Source organism: Chroicocephalus ridibundus, chromosome 4 (assembly GCF_963924245.1).
Source record: "Chroicocephalus ridibundus chromosome 4, bChrRid1.1, whole genome shotgun sequence".
Classification (NCBI taxonomy): Eukaryota; Metazoa; Chordata; class Aves; order Charadriiformes; family Laridae; genus Chroicocephalus; species Chroicocephalus ridibundus.
Genome location: NC_086287.1, coordinates 2,708,787 through 2,730,300, shown reverse-complemented (window position 1 = coordinate 2,730,300; position 21,514 = coordinate 2,708,787). Strand labels below are relative to the sequence as shown.

Sequence of the window (21,514 nt, the reverse complement as noted above, 5' to 3'; positions counted from 1 at the left end):
CTGGTGTCCAAGCGTCATGCGTGGTCCTTGCTGTTGCGAGAGAAAAACGTCTGTTCTGCAAAGAACAGGTCACCAACCTTTTGTAACCGGCCGTGTATTTTCCATATTCGTTGTACTTACACGCGCAAAAAAAGTTTGTCCGGTGAAAACGTAAGATGCTGGTTATTTTTTCAGGCAAAGCCTCTCTGGCTCATATATGTTTCTTCGCCTCCCTCCAAAAACATCCCAGTCTTGGAATTCAAGCTGATCCGTACGTGCCTTGACGTAGAAGTTCTCCATCCTTTAACTGGAGCAGGTCAAACAGATCCCTCAACAAAGAACCCTGGAAGTCTGGAGCAGTCTGCTTTGTTATAATTTTAAGTAGCACCAAAGTGAAATTAGGAGATGTTCCAGAAGTTTCAGTAAAACTGCAGACTTAGGTGGATATAAAGTTCACGTGACCTTGCTCGGCTTTTTCTCCAACCTGGGCAAAAAGCAGCAGTCAATCACAGATGAGCGTCCCTTCCAGGTTACAATTAGCCCTGAAAGTGCTTCAAACAGAAATTTAAGTGGAGCTTTGCCCAGCTTTCCGAGGACCGTAACTAACTAGTTTCTCTGAAAATAATGAGATGAAATCTTGTTCGCTTGCTCTCTTGATAAAGGTCGTTCATTCGCACTGTAATGAGACACAAACACACACACACACAAAAAAAAAATCTGTAAAACACGCTGAGAGCCTGCCAGGGTTTATTTAACCCAGCTAAACCGCATTATTGGCTACGTGAGCACTTGGCAGCGGGGAGAGGCCACGAGTTGGAAGCACAGAGTTTGTTTTAGGGCAGATAACAAAACAATAGGCAGGAAAGCACTGGCTTTGCTCCTCTACAGTCGCTTGTTAGCGGGGACTGGGGAAGCCGGCGGACCAGGATGGTCAAAGACAGTTGGCAGAGAAAGGCATTAACTGAAGCAAGTGCAGCGAAGGCAAGAGAAGCCTCTGGGCGGGAGAGAGGGGGACACGTGTTTTGGGAGGAGAAGTACAGAGATGGGAGAAACGTGGGAAAGGAGCAGGCTGGGGGGGAGATACATGACAGAGTGGGAGAAAAAATACCGAGGGGGTGGAAGAGCGAAGGAAAGGCAGCCCCGCATTCTCCCATTCATCGTGGCATCTGCCTGGACAACAGCTTACGCTGGGGGCACGAGGCAAGAAAGGGCAGAGCACAGGCTGAAAGGAGACGGCAGAGGCTGGCAACATCACCAGGCGCCTCCTGGGGAGCTGGATCTTGCCCCGAGAGCAGGGGCAGCCCAGGGGTGACACACACGGTGCCCCTCGATTGCGCATTTCGGTCCCCTGCAAAGCTCGTGCTTCTCCCGCGCTCCGGCTAAAGCAGGTTAAAGCTGTAGCCTAGACCTTCAGCGACAAAAATTAACTCCGCTGAAGGCCGTGGGTCTGTGCCAGCTTTGTGAACTATCGCGAAATCTAGTCCCATGTTTCCAGGCAGAGGCACAACGGGAATGAGGGGATTTGCATTGAGATTTTTTCCTTTAAGCATGGATTTGAGGAGTCGTAAGATCCCAGCTCCTTACTGGCATAGGGCTTGGGAGGCTCGGCGCAGCAGCAGAGCCCCATCAGGACGTATCTCCAGGCACCATCACTCCTTGCTACAGGGGTTGATCACACTGGCTGGATTTTAGGTCTTCGTTAGGGCAAAGACATCCTTTTCTGTCTGTAACAAGCTGCTGTGTCCTGGCCACGGCCTCTTTAGTAGACGCTTTCCTAAGCAAGCCTTCCTAACAGAGCCCTAACATTGCAAATCTTTTCTAGGAGTCGCTAAAACATCAAAACCACATTCCTCCTAGGACAGCTCCTGATTATTTCACTCTTTTTAAAAAAAAATATTTCAGTAACACGAAAAGAACAATTTTTTTTTTTCTTGTGTATTCAACCACTCAATAAAATCGTAACAATTTGCTGACCATAAAAATGCTTTATGTGTTTTTTTTTCCAGTGGCATCCAGAGTAGCTGCAGTGCTCAAAGGACCTCTTTCCTTTTGGGGCACCTTCTGCAACGCAAACCCACTGGCAGGTAGCGTGGAGAAGCCAACTAAGCTAGCTAGGACATTGCTAGGGCGTGAAGGTCGCCATCCAGGTCTGGCTCCGAGATCGAGAACATACGTTCAAATTCAGAATTCTTAAAGGGTCAGGGTAGGGTTTGGCATAAAGGGTGATTCACGTCTGAATTTCAGCTTTAGTCTTGTAATTGCTGTTCTCATCAGTTCAAAATCAGATCCTAGACCAAGAACTAGAACACCATGGGCAAAGCGAGCTCTAGAAAAGGATTTGGGATCAGATTTGTTGATTATGGCTTCCTTTGTTTTTCCTATGTTTTTTTTTTACAGGGGAGCTGTTAGGTAGCGATTGCGGAAAGTCCTTTTTCCACTTCACAGGGCAAAATTAGTGAAATTACCTTTATAGTATTGACTTTTACAGCGTAGATAGATTTTTTTTTTTTTAATCACCCTTCACAAAGCCCAGGAACGGTGGCGCTGCTTACCCTCGTCTTGGGAACAAGCACCAAAGAAAAGATCTTCCTGTAAAAGGATTTGCCCGGCCATTCAAATTCAGTCTCCAGGCCATTTAGGGAGGCAGCTGAGAGCAAAACTCATGTGAAAACTCCTTAGAAGTTGTCTCAAACTCAATTTTCTGCCCATTAATGGCTTATTCAGAGGTATGGTAAGCGGCTTGTAGCTTTGCTAACTGATAACTTGATCCGTTTCAGCGGGCTTTGGGTCAACACCATCAGCGGGCTTTGGGTCAACACCATCAGCGGGCTTTGGGTCAACACCATCAGCGGGCTTTAACAGAACTGTGCGAGTGTTAGTTCTTGCAAATAAACCCATTTGAACCATGTCACCAGACAGAAGAGCACACCAGAGGGTCCAGAGGCTGTGAGTAGGAAGCGCATAGGCTGTCCTGGGTCAGGAGACAAAACGATAGTCCAGGAAAGGCCAGTCTGTGGTTATCTGTTACCTTAAATCAATACCACAGTTTTCCAGAGTACACATTAATTGCTTCATAGGTAAACTCGTTCTGCACAGAAAGCTCTCTATAAGAAGTCATAGAACTCAAAACAGAAAATGACCCTACCTTACCCCATTATTAGGACTTTTATTTGATCCTAGAATAAACACATTCCCCTAGTACAAACACAGGGAGCTCTTACACGAAAATAAACCGTTCCAAATTGATATGTTGCCCTGGCTTTCTTGCCTGGGAAAGCACAACCATTCCCAGAACCCCTGAGCATCCCCAGGCAACAAGGCTTGAAGGGGAGCAAGGACCTGGTAGTTCTGGGTTCACGTTCTGGATTAAGACGCCGACACTCCAGCCACGCCAAAACCCGCTCTGCTTTTACACAGGGCTTCTCCCGCTGCCGGGAATGCACAGGCATTAGTTGAAATGGGGCAAACCGGCCAGTTTTCCGAGTTTCACCTCCCACAAGCTTAGGCTCAGCTTATCCGAAGTTCAGCCCATCCTTCAGCTGGGAACTTGGGAAACACAACGTCCCTGTGGACCCAGTAGTACAAGTGGTTGCCTTTTTTTTTTTTTTTCCCCCTCCTTTTTTTAATTTATCTGACTTTAAGTTGTGACAAACTAAACTTTCCATGGGCTCGCTGAAATTACGCCTTTTCAGTTCCCTTCCTCCCTTGAACTTAGCAAGGAATAGTAAGGATAGCAAGGAATCTAAGGCAGGAAATCAACATAAAGTGCGCCTAATATCCTTACGTTAAATATTCATATGCCAGGCATCGAGCTCGTCGGTTCCAACTCTATTTTAAGCCACTTAATGGCCTAAAGGATAGAGATTTATGATTGGCAAGGTCTATAAAGAAGTCTTTATCCATGAACAATACTGCTTTTTAAAAAAAAAAAAAAAAAATCTATTTCACTTAACTCTGCAATGGTCCAATTCCAGATGTCTCGGGAAACCAGATGTTTCACAACATACCTAGTGTGTGGCATCGACCTGAGAAGAAATGTGTCCATGGTGCTCATACATACAGTTTTTACCCAGACAGTGCAAGAAAGTACCTTGTCGCATAGTTCCTTCCTTGCGATAGGTTTTTTTAATTTCTGCTCAGAAAAGCCAATGACAAATTCAGCCTCTGAAGAAACTCAATTTTCAGTTCAGCATTTGTGCTGCGGTTATGTTATATTATCATACATTTGGGGGGGGGGGCAGCTTAAAAAAAAAAAAAATCATAGAATCATAGAATCTCCATGGTTGGAAAGGACCTTTGAGATCATCATGTCCAACCATACACACACACACACACAAAAACCCCAAAAAACCCACAACAAACAAATCCCCTACAATCTCTGCCACTAGAGCATGCCCTGAAGTGCCACATCTAGACGTTCCTTAAACACCTCTAGGGATGGTGACTCAACCGCCTCCCTGGGCAGGCTGTCCCAGTGCCTGACCACTCTTTCAGTAAAGTAATTCTTCCTAATATCTAACCTAAACCTCCCCTGCCGCAGCTTCAGACCATTTCCTCTGGTCCTGTCATTACTCACCTGGGAGAAGAGGCCAACACCCACCTCTCTCCAACCTCCTTTCAGGTAGTTGTAGAGGGCCATGAGGTCTCTCCTCAGCCTCCTCTTCTCCAGGCTAAACATGCCCAGCTCCCTCAGCCTCTCCTCAAATATATATATATATCTATATCTATCTATCTCTGTCTGAATTCCTCAAATATAATATAGAAACATTTCCATAGGGCATCCTACTTATACTGTCCCTCTCTCCTGGCTGTTCTGCAGTTTCTATAGAATAGGGTTTAGGTGAAGCTGCTGGCCTCTTGCAAGGCAAATATTTCATTCACATTTCCAGACAGAGAATCATCATTTGTTTGAAAACTGTGTTATAAATAGCATGAAGGGAATAATGCGGAATTGCAGAATTACAAACCAAGCCGGGAGGTGAATCACTTCCCCGTGGCAACCCTAACGCTGTCCTGTTAACGTGATTTTCCTTTGCGTAGCACGGTGGTGGCAAGAAACACTGCGCAACGCTTCCAGCGGCCTGGAAATTTCACCGTTCCAGCAGCCTGGAAATTTCACCATTCAAGCACCCTAAGGTCTGAATCAAGATGTTACTCCTCTTCTTCAGGAAGACGTTCAGATCCCCAGGCACACCAGTTGGTTAACAAGCCACAGTCACTTTTTACCGAAGGTCTGTGTTTTCAGAAGCACCACCATCCCCAGCCACCGCAGGAATCCAGCGATTCAGCTGGAGGGAGTCACTAAGCCAGGAGCTTAGCCAGGAAGGGCAAGCAAGACACACAAGGAATAATGTTGCAGAATTCTGACTACGCCACTGCCAAAAAAAAAAAAAAAAAAAAAAAAGAAAAAAGAGGGAGAAAAAAAAAAAAAAAAAAAAAAGAGTAATACATTCCAGAGTCCTTTCAGAAAGGTGGTAAGAAGCCTTTCAAGCAGCATGAAGTTTATGATGCTCATGAATGAGCATCTTGCTTGAATGAATGAGACACGGAGGAGGAGGTAATTATGAAAAGGTCTCGTTTGTGTACAGAAGTGATTATTTTCACGTTTTGTTTGCTGACAGAATTAGGACAGGTGTGGACTTTGTTTCCTAAACACTGACTAGAAGCAACATGAGAATAATTACTGCGCTAAGAGCTACAGGATAAGCTCATTTATTTCCCGTTTCAGAGTGAGACATCTACTGAGTCTGAATATAAATACACTGCTGAGGTTGCAGTGTAAGTCATTTGTCTTTTCTACAAAATAATCTTTTCTACATGGATTACGGACTCGTCCAGGAATTGTCTGAATTCACCTTCTTTGTTCGAGCAAGCGCAGTGTGCTTAAGGTAAGAACGCGAGTCGCAGAAAAGCTTCCATTTAAAAGCAGTGCTCCATAATTCTGAATAAAGGTTATGCGGGAGACATCCATTTCGATGTGGGTTTATAGGCAAATAGAGTGATAGTAGTCCAAAAGTTCACAGATCCAGAAGAACGGCTTCAGTCTGTTTACCATATACTTCTCTTTTCCCTACAAAATACAATGCAAAGCGTCATTCCAATTATTACTATAGCTATAGTACACAGCTATCTATCTATATATATGATATATAGCTATACTATTAGAAATATTACATATATTACATATCTAGCTGTATGATATAAAGAGAACTATATATATATTACTATCAGTTCTATTAACAAACACATAATTTTCTCTGTGAGTAGCGTGTTATCAAACCGTGCACTCCTTGAAATGAGGGGTTTTTTTGGATGAATTCACTCCAGCTCCTCGCAGAAGAACATTCAGCCCCGTGCTAAGAACCAGTGTTAGAAATACTGGTGCTGACCAGGCCAATTAACTACTGGAAATGGGAACAGAGAGGGAAAGCCTGTTGGCAAGGGAAACAGCTACTACAGTGCATTCCAGCAAAACCCGACCACAAACACCCAGCTGTGACCAGCAAGATGAAACGCAGAATGCCATTCTGTGGTTTGCAGGCCAGCTCGTGACGTACGTGGAAAGTTAACGTTGGTTCCTGAAATACCACGGTGCAAGTTTGATGATTGCCAGTTGTGATTTATGGGCTATTGATGATCCATTGACTTTCAGGGTAATAAGTGCCGTGTGTTGACAGATATATGAAACTGAACCATAAAATTAAGATGTTCCAACTTTTTACCTTCAGTGTTTTTTCTAGACTTGGGGAGAGCTGTGGGTTTGAGCCCCACATTGGGCACCATCCAGATCTGGAATCCAGTTCCCGTCCGTCGCTGAGTCCTGTCAATCAGGCATTAGGTTCAAAGCTTTCCCTAGTCGCAGAACAATCCTGGATTACAGCTTTGCTCTGAATCGAAATGCCTTTCCTAGCACCCCAGGGAGACAGACTGTCCATCAGCCTGCTGCAGAATTAGACAGCGTGTGTATCCGGTTCCAGATGTTTGGTGAGAAGCAGAAAAAAAAAAAAAAAACAAAAAAACCCCAAGAAAACCCCAAAAAACAAACCCCAACAAAGTTTTTTTTAAATTGTGGGCGATTAAAAGATAAGGGTATCCAGCTACACCTCCGCATAGTGCTGGTCCTGAGACAAAGACATTATTATTCTTAGGCTGTACCTGTACCTGGGGACTCCACCCAAGCCACCAAATAAAGGCGCCACCTAACCCCCTGTGGAGGTTGCTTGGTCGTAAATACGAGGAGCTCCACTGGTGTGGATGATGACTGTTTTCCTAAAACCCCTCATTTCTTGTACCAGAGCTCTACCACCCACTCCAAACAACTATTTGGATCTCAACCACAGGCTACTGGGGTCAAGCCAAAGAAGCCAAGGGAGGCTCAGCAGAAATCCGAGACTCTCAGGAAAGGAGTGGGAAAGAGGTCAAGGAGAAGGATGCTCGCCCAGAAGCGCCACCCTTGCCTGAGGCATCGTTCTTAGCGCAATTAGTCAGCTATGCAACTTCTACGGCCAGGTGCTGAATTTGTATATGACAACGCAAAGATTAATCAGAGTAATTGCTCGCGATTGCACACGTCCTAGTTGAAATGGGTGGGGCTGGTTTACTCGTCTGATTAATTTAATTGACTTCGATTATCTTGCGCTCAGATCTGCACCCCGTTGCATTAAGCAATGACCCGTTTTATATAAAACATAGGAACCATATTGCACTTTCTCTTCTGTGATTTTCCCCCTTATATTCGTAGCGACCAGCACAAAACCAGAGCCCGTGTGCATGGGTCTAATTAAAAAGACAGTCTCTGGGGCCAGCCCCCATCAACCTACTTCACTGGGAGTCTTCACGGGTTTCACGTCCCCCCTCGTCTGTGCCATTTCACTGCCCTTCTACCAGAAGTCTACGTAGCAGCTTTGGAAATGGTTTCAGGTCCCTTCTGTGCCAAACAACATGACAGATCTGGAAAGCACCTCTGTGAAGAGATTTGTGAGTGATTTGGGCAGTCATTGCCCATGAATACGTAAAAGCGTCGGCTGAGACCAAAAAACCCCATGCTTAGCAGGATAATTAAACTGATATTACCATTAGAATTAGTCCAGAAAAAATACATTTTTAAAAAGTTTAAAAATCCTTGCTTACAGATACCTGATAAAACCTGAAAATTTGGTTTCTGAATCTGCAGAAGATGCTGTTGGTTTCTCAGCTGGAGCCAGTTCCTCCTTCTGCCTGGTCCTATAAAGCAACTCCAGATCGACCACTCTGAGTAGGAACTATTGCCCTTTGCAGTAATTGCTTTAGGCCATACTCATGGCCCCAGATGGACCTAAGCAGCATAGCCAATTCTTCACCATCACCTGGGGGTGGTGGAAATAAAGCGTGAAAATAAATGGAGGTCCTGGTGCCAATACCAGTCCCAAACCCTTGCTCATTCTTGTCTCCTGATCACGCTGAAGCTCACAAAGCGCTAAAATTAAACATCGGATTTGGTAAAGGTATGTAACTGAGATGCAGCCCAACATCACTAGAGGGCAAGGCACGGTCAGGATGACTTCAAAGCTACAGTGTTTGTCGCAGCAGCATGGCGGCATCATGAGTCCTTTCACATCCCTGCAAAAAAATCAACAGTCTGTCTAATAACAAAGTGTCTGGGCTTGAATGTTGCAGCATGAGATTCTGCCTCTCACCTTGGGCAAGTCAGGAACTAGATGGTCTTCAAAAGGTCCCTTCCAACCCAAACCAAACAAATGAATCACACACAAAATGGGGGAGAGTGATTAAGAAGCAATTTCCTTTCCGCAACGTCTCTGTAACCACCTCTAAACAGAAGAGGGCAATTTTCAAGGTCTCTATTGAACCATCTGCTGCAAAGGAGGTAAGTTGTATCCCATCATGGACCCAGTAGCACCAGCCCAAGCCCAAATATCTGGAGGGCTGTGAGCTATAGGAAACTCCCAAGTCTGCACAGAGTCACAGAGGATTTTAAGGAGCTTGTTGTAGCGTCTGATTTGTCTAAATTAGTTGTCCCACCAGGAGTCCCTTTGCAAACCAGAAGTGAAGTATCACTAAACCCATGGATATGCAACAGGGGGCTGCAAAGACAACCTAAACTGGTGGTTAAACAAGAGGTCTTCTCTCAGGCACGTGCGTATCATTTCAGTGCCAAATCAACCAGATTGGGTCCTCGCATCCCCTCTGTTAGTGTTCCTGGCATAGAAGAGTCTTTAGGCTTAATGCAAGCCAGAGCTGTCAAGTTTTTTGGGTGCTCTCAACACTTCACCTGCCCAAAAGCACTTTTGCCGTCCACTCATGGGACCACTAGACACTGCTGCAATTCCCCCTGAAACATTATTTGTCAAGCTCACTGTATTCAGTTTAACTGAAGGTTGGATTCGTGCTTCATTCCTTACCATTTTTGTCAGCGGGCATTCAGCAGATGCCCCGCGGAAGGTCAGCAAAGGCAAAGGACGAGTCACCTCTCCCAGCCCCAGCTGCAATTCTGATGCAGAAAGAGCAAAGGCTTCTTTCAGTCACGACTGACATACGTGCCCGTTGGCATGAGGCATCTTAAATTGACTCTAAGGTGATTAACAGAGCAGAATTAGCACAATGAGCCAGGGGAATCAAGGGCAAAGAGCTGTCCTTGAGCCAATACCATGTCTACACCTGCCAGAGGAAAACCTGCAGTCCCAGAACTCAAGTGGAAGCATAAATGGGGAATGTTAAGGAAATCACTGGTGTTGTACATGGAATTAAAAAGCTCATGAGGTTCTGTGTGCACACGTGAATACCACTGAAAGCGCTCTAAGTAGCACACGAACGAGCGCTAGAGTTTTCACTGCAAAGCTTTCTAGGCAACCCCTCCAACTTCTCTTTCAGCTTCCTTTTCGCAGCTCCCCTCCCCGAGACACCCCCACAGGGAGCTGCTTTGGGGCTTACAACTATTCCTGCGTAATTGCTGTGAACCGCTTTTCCATCACTGAAGTTACTTTTAAGCAAACAGACGTGTACCAATGACTCAATTTTCCTGTTCGGCTAATCCAGTCTGATATCTTCTCCTACAAGGGGAACCATTTTGAGTTCAACCTGACCAAAAGAAAACTAAGAACTACCTTTACCTTCCCAGACTTTCCCTGCTGTCTCTCTGCTCCATCATACTAGCTAGTGCTATCACAACTCCTGAGCCAAGGCAGATTTGCCTTCTTCCCCTCACATCCAGCCCACAACTAGACCTAGTCTCACTTTCTCTACACTCTCTTTCCCTTCTAATCCACCTCTTTCACTTCTCTCTTCTCCAGGCTGTGCACTGCATACCTGCCATCTCACCACCGAAATCACACCAAGCTCCTGTGAGCTCCCACCACCTCCCATCACACCAGCGACCCAGCACAAGTTCCCCTCCAAGGGGATATGCCTTGCTGCTTCTCTCCGACTTCATCTCCGTTCACGTTCCCTCTCTTGCCTCCCAACGCTGCCCACTAAATACCCTGTTTAAAGCTTTCCCTGTTCACCTCAGTGCCTTCTGCCACCCTGCGTGCCCAGATCCCCTCTGACAGAGGGACCCACAGAATGTACTATTACTTGACGAGGGGTTGGTCTCTCTGGACATCTGCTTGATGCTGAAGATCCTTTTCTTCTTAGCCAAGCTCTGTGGCTCACAGGCTTTGCAGCTGCTTTACCACAGTTCCCTGTGGCACACATCAGCCCTTCTGGAAGGGACCTCACTGGCCACTGAGCCCTGTCCGGTTGACCTCACCACAAAGTAGATAATGGCACACTTCAGACTTCTGCTTGACCTAGCCCCACGAGCAACAGGCATAGCATTGGTCATCAAGCACTGGACCAGGCTGCCCAGGGAAGCGGTTGAGTCACCATCCCTGGAGGTATTTCAGATGTGTAGATGTGGCATTTAGGGACACGGTTTAGTGGCGGACTTGGTGGTGTTAGGTTTATGGTTGGACTTGATGATCTTCAGAACAGGTTGCCCACAGAGGTGGTGAAGGCCCCATCCCTGGAGACATTCAAGGCCAGGCTGGATGAGGCTCTGAGCAACCCGATCTAGTTAAAGATGTCCCTGCTCCCTGCAGGGGGGTTGGACTAGATGGCCTTTAAAGGTCCCTTCCAACCCAACACATTCTATCATTCTATGATCTTAAAGGTCCTTTTTCCAACTTAAATGATTCTATTTCACAACTGAACGAAATTTGAAGCATTACAGCCACAGAGCAAGCAAGGCTAGAAGGCATCTTGCTATCCAATTTATCTCTTGCAAACGGGAATTACCCCACTGGGAGCCTGTTCTGGCTTCTGACAACCCTGTGAACGTTATGTAAACAAGCACAAGGTCCACCTGCCTTAACAGGTTGGCTAAAGTCAACCTTCCAGCTCCTTTCAGCTCCGTCCAACAACCCTCACACAAATATGGGGATATTGACATGATAAATAGCAAAACTGACCTCTTGGCTCCCAGCACCAGTGGCACCACCGGGATTGCTCCTATAAGGAACGTGTTGCCTTGGCAGAGCTGACCAGCCCCAGCCCTCAGTGCCACATGCACATTTAGAGCTGTGTCAGGACACCGACTTCTTCCTAGCAGGGCCACGCTCCCTGAATGTCCGAAATTACTGGAATTTCCTCACAGCTGATACAGTGCTGCCTATTCTGCAGTAACCCTCACTGGTTTGATACATTTGTCCTGAAGGAAGGTTACTAGTCATCATGAAAGCTTTGAAATAGCTGACTTTTTTTGAGGGCATCTGCTTACCTTCTCCTTTCTCCTTGTCTGCACCTGAAGCACACGAACAAACAAAAAAAATCTTTCATTTGTTGGTTCCTGGAAACATACATCTCCGTGTGCCTGTGGGGACAGCCTGACCAATTGTGCAAAGACAGCCTGATTTACAGCCCTGCGCAAACCTTGAAGGCAGGGTAAAAGATAGGACCAGCAGATCCAGGGAACTGCCACGAGCGACCAAATCTCTAGGTCCCTTATCCTGGTTTTTCTCTTCTTGCCATTCAAAGTCTCCTCGATTCTGCACTTAAACATATATTAACATCCAAGTACCTAAAAGCACATCATTGTGCACGACACTAACCTCCGTCAGAGACAGAAAATATCCCTTTTCTCTTCCAAACCCAAGCTCCTTTGCAGTCCAGGTTAAGATGCCTCATTCGAGATCTGCAGAGCCTTATCCCTTCCAACCGTGAAGACATGCACAAATGCTATGAGCCCCAAACACAGGTAGACCAAATATATCAGGCATACATTTTCCCCCCTCCCCCGGCCCTTATCACTCCTACTAGAGCTCTAGATAGAAGCTGTCCTAAATGGCATGGCCGAAATATCCACTTCATGGTGGAAACTAATCATCTCCCAGTTGGGCAGATGGGGAAAGTGAAGCTCCGAGATGGGTGGCTGAACTGATACCACCCAGCATGGGTGATGCAGGAAAACTGATGCAGGAAAAAAACCCACAGGAATATCTCTGGTCCCTTTTGCTCTAACTGCCAGACTATTTGTGTTTTGGTGTCATACCAAAATGCTGCAAATTTGGTTACTGACAATCCTAACAAACATCGGAGGCTGCTGATGAAGATGCTGGTGGGACAATGGACATACTATCAAGCTACAGTATATTTGGCCTGGTACATCCCTATATCTACAGACTACCATAAAACATCATTACCCAAGTTGGCCAAGCCTCAGCATGAATTGTCACAGGGATGACTGAGGACCACTGTTCCTTCACAGCATACCCTTCTTGGTCCTACCATTAGTAGGGCATCTCCAGGGCAAACAGGCGTCAGCTCCCACTTGTCCTCTCCCTCATAAGCTCCAAGAAGAGATCGAGGTCACACACACGCTTTTCTGCTTACAGACCAAGAGATTGTCAGGGGGAATGGACAAAGGCTGATTTATGGACAGGGAACTCCAAACATGACATAAAACAACCTTTATATGCTTTATGGGAGGGGAAAAAGGATTTAGAAGCGAAGAGGGAGGAAAACAAAATCATCTCTAATGGTTTTGCTCTTTGTCCTTCAAGCAAGTCAAACACACCTACCAAGGCAGATGTTTTAACTACCATCCCTTTGAAGCTTTTTTGGCCCAGGACAGGCTAGCAGGCCCTACATTGTGGGGCAAATGGGCACAAGGAGAAATCCTATTTACACAGCAGCAGGTACAAGAGGACCCAGAGACTCTGTTCAAAGGACCTGGAGAGGGTCTGGCAACTGGACTGTGGTTTATTGCTGAGAGGGAAAACAGCAGGAAAGCCCTGGTGGAAGAGGTGGGCAGATGGGGACAAGGAACAGGGCTGGTATCTTCTCAGACCATAGAAGCTTAGAAGCCAACCTCATGGCTCAGCTCCCAGCCACAGCAAAGTTTCTGAACAGCAATCCCTACTGACTCTAGTGAGGACATTACACTAAAGACCCAGACAGCAAAACATTCACAGTCTCTCACCTGGCCATCCCCATTACTTTGCAACGTTCCTCAGGCTGAACCAAGAATCCCTTGAAGAAATCCAGATCCTTCCTTTCCTTATCACAGACTTACTCTCCAGTTGCCTAAGGAGAACAGCACCCATCTAACACCAATTCTCATTGCCGGCATCGGACGAAGGCTTTAGAAATACACCCGAGAAGAGGCTGCAGAAGAGAGGTCAGCAGCTGGGCTGCCTTCAGAGGCAGGAGCCGAAGCCAGGATCTGGAGATGCTCCATTCTCGCAGGGTGGACAGTCCCTGCCTGGTCTGCCTGTGCCCTCTTGTGGCTGCCTGACTGTGCTGCACAGGGTAGGACCAAACCTCCGGAGAAAGAGAGGAGGCTGCTCTCCCTTGCAGAGAACGATGATTCTTGTATGACTTTTTAATATAGACTCTGTAGGATCCTAAAAATAAATAAAATAAAAATTGATACCCCACTCTAGAGACAACTCTCAATTCAAAATTTAGCTGCTTAACACAGGACAGCTCAGGAGCCAAAAAAACGCTGAGCAACTTTACAGTTATTGGAGCACAGACAACAGCTCACTCCGGACCCACCAGGGAAGGGATATGTGGACAGAGCTTTGAGTTTGGCAGGAAGAGGACAACCCTTCTAATTACTCCATCATATCTGCTTATGGCCCTGCCATCTCCTCCTGGAAGCCCCCATCCATCCAGGGGAATTTGTTCTGGCTCTCTTGGCAGCTCCCCTCCGCTCACACCCCTGCTCTACTCCAGCGCTGGCATGGAGGGCAGAAGGACAGGCAGACACCACCAGCTCTGTTCCTGCTTTGTGATCGCCAGTTGGTTTCCTTCTCCACGCTCAGACAACTTGTCCTATAAAATGGTAACACCACTTGAGAAAATGCTAACATCATTTAAGGAAAAAACACATGACCTTTGGGTAAGCATCGCTGATATCTGTTGGGGTTCTCCACATCCCAGAGGTGGCAGCCCCTTCCTCTGGGCACTTGTTGAAATGCAGCTGCCTCCAGTGTCCTCCTCTCTCTGTCCCGTGACACCAGATGCCAACGAGTGCGAATCCAGACAGCGAAAACTTATGCACTCTCACCGACCTGAAGAGCAGCAGAGAGGGGTCGCTCATCCCATCAGCAGAAGGCAATAATGCCCACGTTTAGACAGGAATGAAAGGGAAAAGGATAACAGAGAGATTTGGGGGCCTGGCTAAGAGTGTTTCAGGGCACTCTTGTGTAGGGAGGACAAAAGAGCCCAGTTCCTGACTTTAAACACAGTGTGGAGAAGGTCATGGTGATGTTTCTATCATGCTGTCATAGCAAGCACCAGTGACTGGGTCTCAGGATGGCACGCAAACAGGAAAAATGGTGAAGGCCTGCCCACCCTTGCATCAAGCACGAATCCAGAGGAAGCTTATGGGGGTTCAGTGCTTCGTTACCCCACGCTGGGGAGAACCTCAGCACTGCGCACTCACCCTGCCTCACCCAGGGACACAAGCTTCCCTGGGGCCAGTCTTCCTCATCCTCGTGCAAGTTTACCTTTACGGTAAAGAGAAGCCCTAGGTCCCAGAACCGCTGCTACCATGAGGTCTAATGCTCTTTTCTGCTCTGGCTGTACCTCTGTTTCATTTCCCAAAGGCCTTTGATGTTTTGCTTCTTCCCTCCACTGCCATCACCACGAGATGACGACAAGAGATCTTCCATGTTAACGTCCACAGCTAAATGCAGGAGGAGAGCAAAGGATTTTAGTGAAACCAGAGCGACCCAACTTCCCAACCTGAAGAGTCTGAGAGCTGCTGCAGGGCAGACACACACTGTGCCCTCAACCAGCTGGCACCTCTCACTTGTGCTTGCCTCCATTGGGGCATGGAGAGCTGCACATGCGCTGGAGCCAGGGGAACCCAGCCACAGTCCCCCTGCTCCAGAAATAAAGGACAAGAGCCCGCAGGAGCTGGATCTACCTTTTGATAAGAAAAGGCGGCCTTTTTCAAGTCAACTTGCATCTAAAAGCAGCATGAATTAACTGAACAGCAGGAGCAAGTTCAGTCCCCAGCGCTGCTACAACTCACGCTTGCCAGCTCCCACCTTTGTGTCCGAAGCCCCAGGCCCCCGCAGCCAAGGGAAGACCTGCCAAAGAAGAGTCCATGACCCAAAAGTCTCCAGAGAAGAGAAACATTCACTCTACACCACTAAGGGATCATTGGTAATCGCAGCTTATGAAAGGTTCCCACCACGATTCTGCGTCCACCTGCTGATAGGAAAAGCAGGAGGCCGCTCAGCTCTGTGAGGGAAAAGGAAGCAAATCCTGGAATTAACCAGCCTTTGGGATAGCCAGCATATCCCACGCAATGCTTCACACCAGTAAACTGAACCAGACCACAGCTGAGCTGGAAGAGAGCTCAGCCTCGAGCAAGAACCACATAGGCCTGCCCTGTCACAAGAAATGCCTGCGATAAAACTCTGTTTGCTATCAAAACACTGTCACTTAGTCCCCGGTGAAGCCAGGGAGCAGCCAGCTACAGGAGGGGCAGACTGATGAAGAAAAGCGTTAAAACCCCAGTCCCTCAGGACACACCAACGGCAAGAGAAGCACCCAGCACAATGCCAGCGAAACTCGATTTTTCTCTTGGCTACTGAGAACATGCGCCCCAGCCAACCCAACCCTAGAACTGCAATCAGACCTTTAAAGAGGTTAATAGCAAATGTTTATTTTCCTTTAATAAAGAGCAGGGTGCAACCATCCCGCTGTTAACGGAGTGACTTCATACTAATTTACAAGTTGTTCTCTCTGCTTTGTTTTAAACATACGACAACCTCATACAACGCATTTCCCTAATTCCTTTCATCTCAAAGTGCTTTACAAAGTGACACTGGGGGGGGGGGGGAATCCCACAAACCCAAACATCTCCTACATAGAGAAATCATCTCATTCCCAGTGCTGCAACACAACCACGTCTGTTGTGCAACGTAGCAGCTAATGGCACAGGATGACACGTAGACATCAAAAGGTCAGGGGGGAACAGCTACAAGGAGAAACTGTCAGGGAGAGAATTTACCTGAGCTGAAATCTGCAGCTGGGGACAGACATTTCTATTTTCCCCTCCGGAAAAAGCTGATGTCAAATTGCCGCAAGCCTGCGGGCACCAAAGAGGTGCAGGTTTATCGCTAGCTCAAGACCCAGCTGGGCTCTCGCCCAAAGATGTATTTTCCAGGCTTTCACTCCACGTTTGAAACATATTCCTTTGGTGAAGAGTAGGAGATGTACGTACTCATCTAGGCAGGGTGTACTTGTTCTCCCATAGGTACACGTTCTCCCAGCTCTGGGGATGACAACTCATGTTTCAAATAGCTACCAACCCTTGGCAAACAATACCCTATGCCAGTTTAGCTATACGGAAAGGAGTCCCCTGAGGAGCAACTCGGCAGCATACTGTGAGCGTGCTCAGTGACTGGAAAGCTTGTGCTTAGGGGGGTCTTCTACAGGAAGGTTTTCTCAGATCTTCTGTGAAGCTGTCCTTGTGTTAGGTTCCAAGCCAAACTTTTGCCTTCCCCGTCTATTCCTCCTCCCCCGCCCCCCCACAACCCCGGACAAATCCACAGCAGCTCAGTTAGTTCTCTTCCACTGACAGTACAGAGTTCCTACTGTAGCATCTCCCAGAAGGGGATGAAACTTCTTGCAGCTGAGGATGGTGACCTGGTTCCGGGCACCAACTTGCTAAGATAAGAGTTACGATGACAGCAGGGTGACGTGCCAGTCAAGAGTGCAGAAGTGCCACATGAGGTGAAAAACCCAGGGTGGGTGGTGGCTTCCAGAATCACTGAAAAAAAGGCTAAATTGGCTACAAAACACTGTCATGGTTTTTGCCCAGTTCTGTACAGACAAGCCTGGACCCGAGCTCAAGCTATAGTGGGCCTCCACCTTCCAACAGCTTTAGCAACTCCCTTCCCAGCACCTTTTGAGGCATGCAGGAGCCTCGTCCCTCACATGTGCACACAAAGATGTCTCAAATTTCCTTATTGGGGATGGGAGTCCAGGAGAAGCTGGGTTTCCCAGTGGACATGCATCTCTAGGTCTGATGTAATACTGGGAGGAAATCTCAGGGCCTCAAGGCTGTGCCCAGCCTGGGCATGATCCTTCAGGAGACACAAAGAATTCAGCCTGGGACAACGGTTTCTTCAGGAGACATAAAGAATTCAGCCTGGGACCACGGTTTCTATCTAAACAGTGGGAACAGTCCTGCCCGAAGCTCCCTCAGAGCTGGAACAGCTCAAAGGCATGTTTGTGGGTAAGGTTTGTATCTAAGAGCACTGTGGATGACTTCTGCACCAAGGATCGTCACAGGGCACCACACATCACGGTCCACATCGGCCTGTGACAACAGCAGCAGATTCTTTAGACCAGGAGAAAACATGCTGCAGCCAAGCTGCGTCCAGCTGTCAGTTACGCAACTTCCCTGCTCGCTTTCTTCTGCTGAAGGCCCCAGGTGCACAGCTCCGGCCTCTGCTCCGGCTGTTCCCCCAGCCTGGATTACCCAGTGCCAAATCGCAAGCTAAAACCAGAAACAAATCCCTCTTTGTGACGCAGCTGGCAGAAAGCTTCTCTCGCAGGCTCCTTTAAAAGGAGCAAGGAAGTACTTGGAAACAGGCTGTTCATGGCTCTCCACAAGATTATTGTGTGCTGCTGGCATTTACAGGGCCGTCAGAGGAGCAATGGTCAGCAGGACCTAGGTGTACGGCTGGGCACAGCACCCTCCACTCCAAAGGAGAAGTGGAACAGATGGACAGACAGCCAGCATCTGTCCCGAAAGACTTGCTTACAAAGAAGGTCCAGGACTCCTGCCTTGCACAGGCCTGGCCTCAGACTATGCCAAAGCAGACTGCATATAAAAACAAAAGTTTTTTTAAAAAAAAAATGGATATACACTGCATATAGGAGACTCCATAGAGGACAGTCTGTAGACGGCCACCCCAAAGCAGCCAGGGCCAGCCCGGCTCTGAGGGGGTAGCTTGGAAGCTGCATTCCAGTCACAGTTGGAGAAGTGGGACAGCTGAAGGTGGAACTTGTGCTTCTTGCTCCTTGATCAGCTTCAGGAAGAGGGAGGGTAGGGAGGGAGTAAGGCCCACTGCAGGAGAGGCACCGCGTTCATCTGTTTGGTAGACTACGTTTGACAAGCCGTTCCTACAGGAGCAGTTTCCTTCCATGCTCAGGCTTCTGCTTACATCTCACTGGGATAAAACCCAAGCTTGGCCAGAGACATCTCCCTCCGGAGCCGCATCACCTCCCAGTACATCAGCTCCACTGCAAAGCAAAATGGGTGCAGGGAAGAGAAGGAAAAAAATACACACCAGAAATCACTAAGCAAGACAAAACTGGACACCACCTCATGTTCTGTTTTGCTCTCAGTTCAGCCCAGCCAGGCTCATTCCCAAAGCAAGGGAAGCAGAGGACAGGCCCATAAGGTCAGCCCTTACCAGCTCCAACCCAAGGCAAAGGTCCCAACAAGCTGATGAGCAAGGAATAGATGCATCTATTCCTCCCGCTCACGCCTTTCTTTTGTCATTTAACTGTTTCTCAAAGACAGAGGGAGCTCAGGGTACCCGAAGCCAGCCCCATTCCTGTCACGCTGAATAGGACCTCCTAATTCCTCCCAATGGCCCACAGAAGGCATCCCCACCGCAGCCCAGCTTCTATCCCCTCTTACCGTCCTGCCTCACCAAGCCCTGCTGGATGTAGCGAATGTATGTGAAAAAGTTGCACACCGCTGTGATCTGAGGGAGAAAGGGGAAAAAAAGAAAAAGGGTCAGCTATAGAACTGCTTTTCCTGTCAAGAGGCTTGCACAGCACCCAGCAGGAGAGCTCCAAGTGATCAGCACCTGAGACATAGTACCACATACCACCAGATAAAAAGAGATGGGAAGCAAGCTGGTTAAAAATAAATACATAAAAAATCTGGGCATCTGCAATCCCACCCCAAGATACTATATCCATGAGACACACTGTGGAAGAACTCCAGCCTACTGCAGATTTGAGACATAAGTAATCACTACTTAATATGGCAGCAAAGTCTATGATCTTCCTTCAAAGAACACTGTTCTCCAACGGAATGGAAGTCTTTGGTGTTAACGATTTATGCAGAAAGCACGTATGCAGGGAGGTAAAAGGTGCTCATGACACAGAGTACTTTGGTGCAAGTGACAAAAATTAGTCAACTTAAGCCCATGCACAAAACCAACTTTTTGGCTCAGAAAGAGTCACATGTTGCAGGATCAGCTCTTCTGATATGTAACTCAGGAAAGCATAATCTTCTAAAATGCTCTGTTGAATCAGGGCCCCAGTAGCAACATTAATAAATCATATCTCCCTTCCCTCCAAAGAAAGGACAGCTTGTTCTCATAACCATTTGAGTCACTGATCTGTACCGGAACAGTAACAAGAGCCAGCATTTAAAGAGCAGAAAATTACTGTGTTTTACAAAGGAGAATTAAAAAAATAATACTAAAGCAAAACAATCAAAGCCCTGTACTGAAGCAAAACCATGAGAAGCGAACACACTGAAGACAGGTTGCCTGAAGGAGTGTAAGGCAGAGCACTGGAGCCTGAGGCAGGGCTGGAGACCTGCACCCTAGACACAGACCAAAAGCCAGCTCAACTTCAGGATCCAACTCAAGCCCTGCAGGTTTGTTTGAGGGCTGACCCAAGAGCTCCTCCATCTCAGGACTTGGGACAATTTTGGAGGATCGAGGCACCCTAGGAAGGCGGAAGACTCACCCTGGCCCTGCAGGATGGTGAAATGTAGTAGTAACTCCCAGAATCCCCCAGCATGATGCGGTGCTTGCAGGTCCTGGGGAGGCCACTCAAAGCACATTTCCTGCAGACAAAGAAAAAAACACTTCAGCCTTCCGCAATCGAGTAGCACAGCAGAGCACAGCAATTCAACAGCCTCAACACTATCCCCAAGAGATGGAAGTGGCAACTCAGAAGCCAGACCCTGTGTCAGTTCAGCGTGAGGAAGAAAAAAACCTTGGCTGCTATGAGCCTTTTGCTCCTTCAAAGATTCCATAAATGGCAAGTTTAGGAGACCTTAGGCTAAATATCTGGAACCATGAATTATTCCATGCCCAAGCAAACCAAGGCTGTACCCTTTCCCTGGCAGACAGCCCAAGACAAAACCACAGAAAATATTAAAGAGGTGAGGCTGGAACAGAGTACAACAAACATCATCTGGTCTCTGTGCATCTTCTCCATGTTCCAGGCAAAGCTTTTGCTGAAGAAGTTCTGCTCAGGTCTATCAGCTTTCCTGATGGGATGAAAACATTCTTGTTGGGGACCAAACCTGGTCTCAAAACAGGTAAATCCACCATTTGAGCAGCATTTGCTCATGCCGAGAACTCAAAACAAGCCACACTGCAGCCTTTATGCTAGGCTCCTATTAATTAATTTGGGCCCGATTTGAAGCTACTCCAGTTGAAGCCACATGGAGTGATTTTGTACTGACTTCAAGGGGCTTTAGATAAGGCTTGCAGTTCCTAAGAACAAGCCAACCCCTTGTGCAGACAGGGAAGAAGCTTGACTTCACAACTGTAAGGAGATTCCAGACCGAGTGTCTCAGGGAGACCACCAAAAGACACAATCAGCAACGGTGCAGCAGGCCTCTATTTTCTTGCTATTTCCTTCTGTTATTTGCAAGACAACTGATTCCCAGCACGAGCACGAGCCCGTTGCCTTTCCTTCATCACCACTTAAAGCAGTAAAGCAGTTTTCTGCTGCGTACTTGTCACCACGTTCCCTGGAGACTTAAAGCCTTCATGGTAGGAAGGGAGACATCACTCCCCAGCTGCAAAAAGTTGCTCTGTGGGCCATGGAAGATGACAAGACACGGGAGCAGATGCTTCAGAGAGCTTCTGAGCATGTCTCTGTGCTTGCTTTCCACTGCTATCAAGGCAAATATTAGCCAGGAGCGGAAGCGTGGGCTGTAAGTTTTCAGATGCAATGAGAAGTAATCCTTGCCCAAACACTAATTCAACTTATGGGGGTCAAATCCTCAGAAGGTGCAGGATGACCAACACCTTTGTAAACGAGACACTTT

The 21,514-nt window shown here is 47.4% G+C and overlaps 1 protein-coding gene across 7 annotated transcripts in view; it reads right to left on the bottom strand.

Moving 5' to 3' along the window:
- Positions 1–1,866: 1,866 nt before the first annotated feature.
- RAB3IL1 (RAB3A interacting protein like 1) overlaps positions 1,867–21,514 on the bottom strand; it is a 46,679-nt gene continuing 27,031 nt past the window's right edge. For 3 of the 7 annotated variants that reach the window (XM_063334671.1, XM_063334670.1, XM_063334676.1), the window contains 3 exons: positions 20,197–20,296; positions 19,130–19,196; positions 15,181–18,726 (listed from right to left, as the gene is read on the bottom strand). In XM_063334671.1, coding sequence (XP_063190741.1) covers positions 18,644–18,726; positions 19,130–19,196; positions 20,197–20,296 — 250 coding nt within the window. In that variant the 3' untranslated portion in view covers positions 15,181–18,643. Of the gene's footprint in view, positions 5,355–5,834; positions 6,050–15,180; positions 18,727–19,129; positions 19,197–20,196; positions 20,297–21,514 lie in introns of those variants that run through there. The other 4 variants (XM_063334675.1, XM_063334673.1, XM_063334674.1 and 1 more) reach the window with 2 other exon arrangements.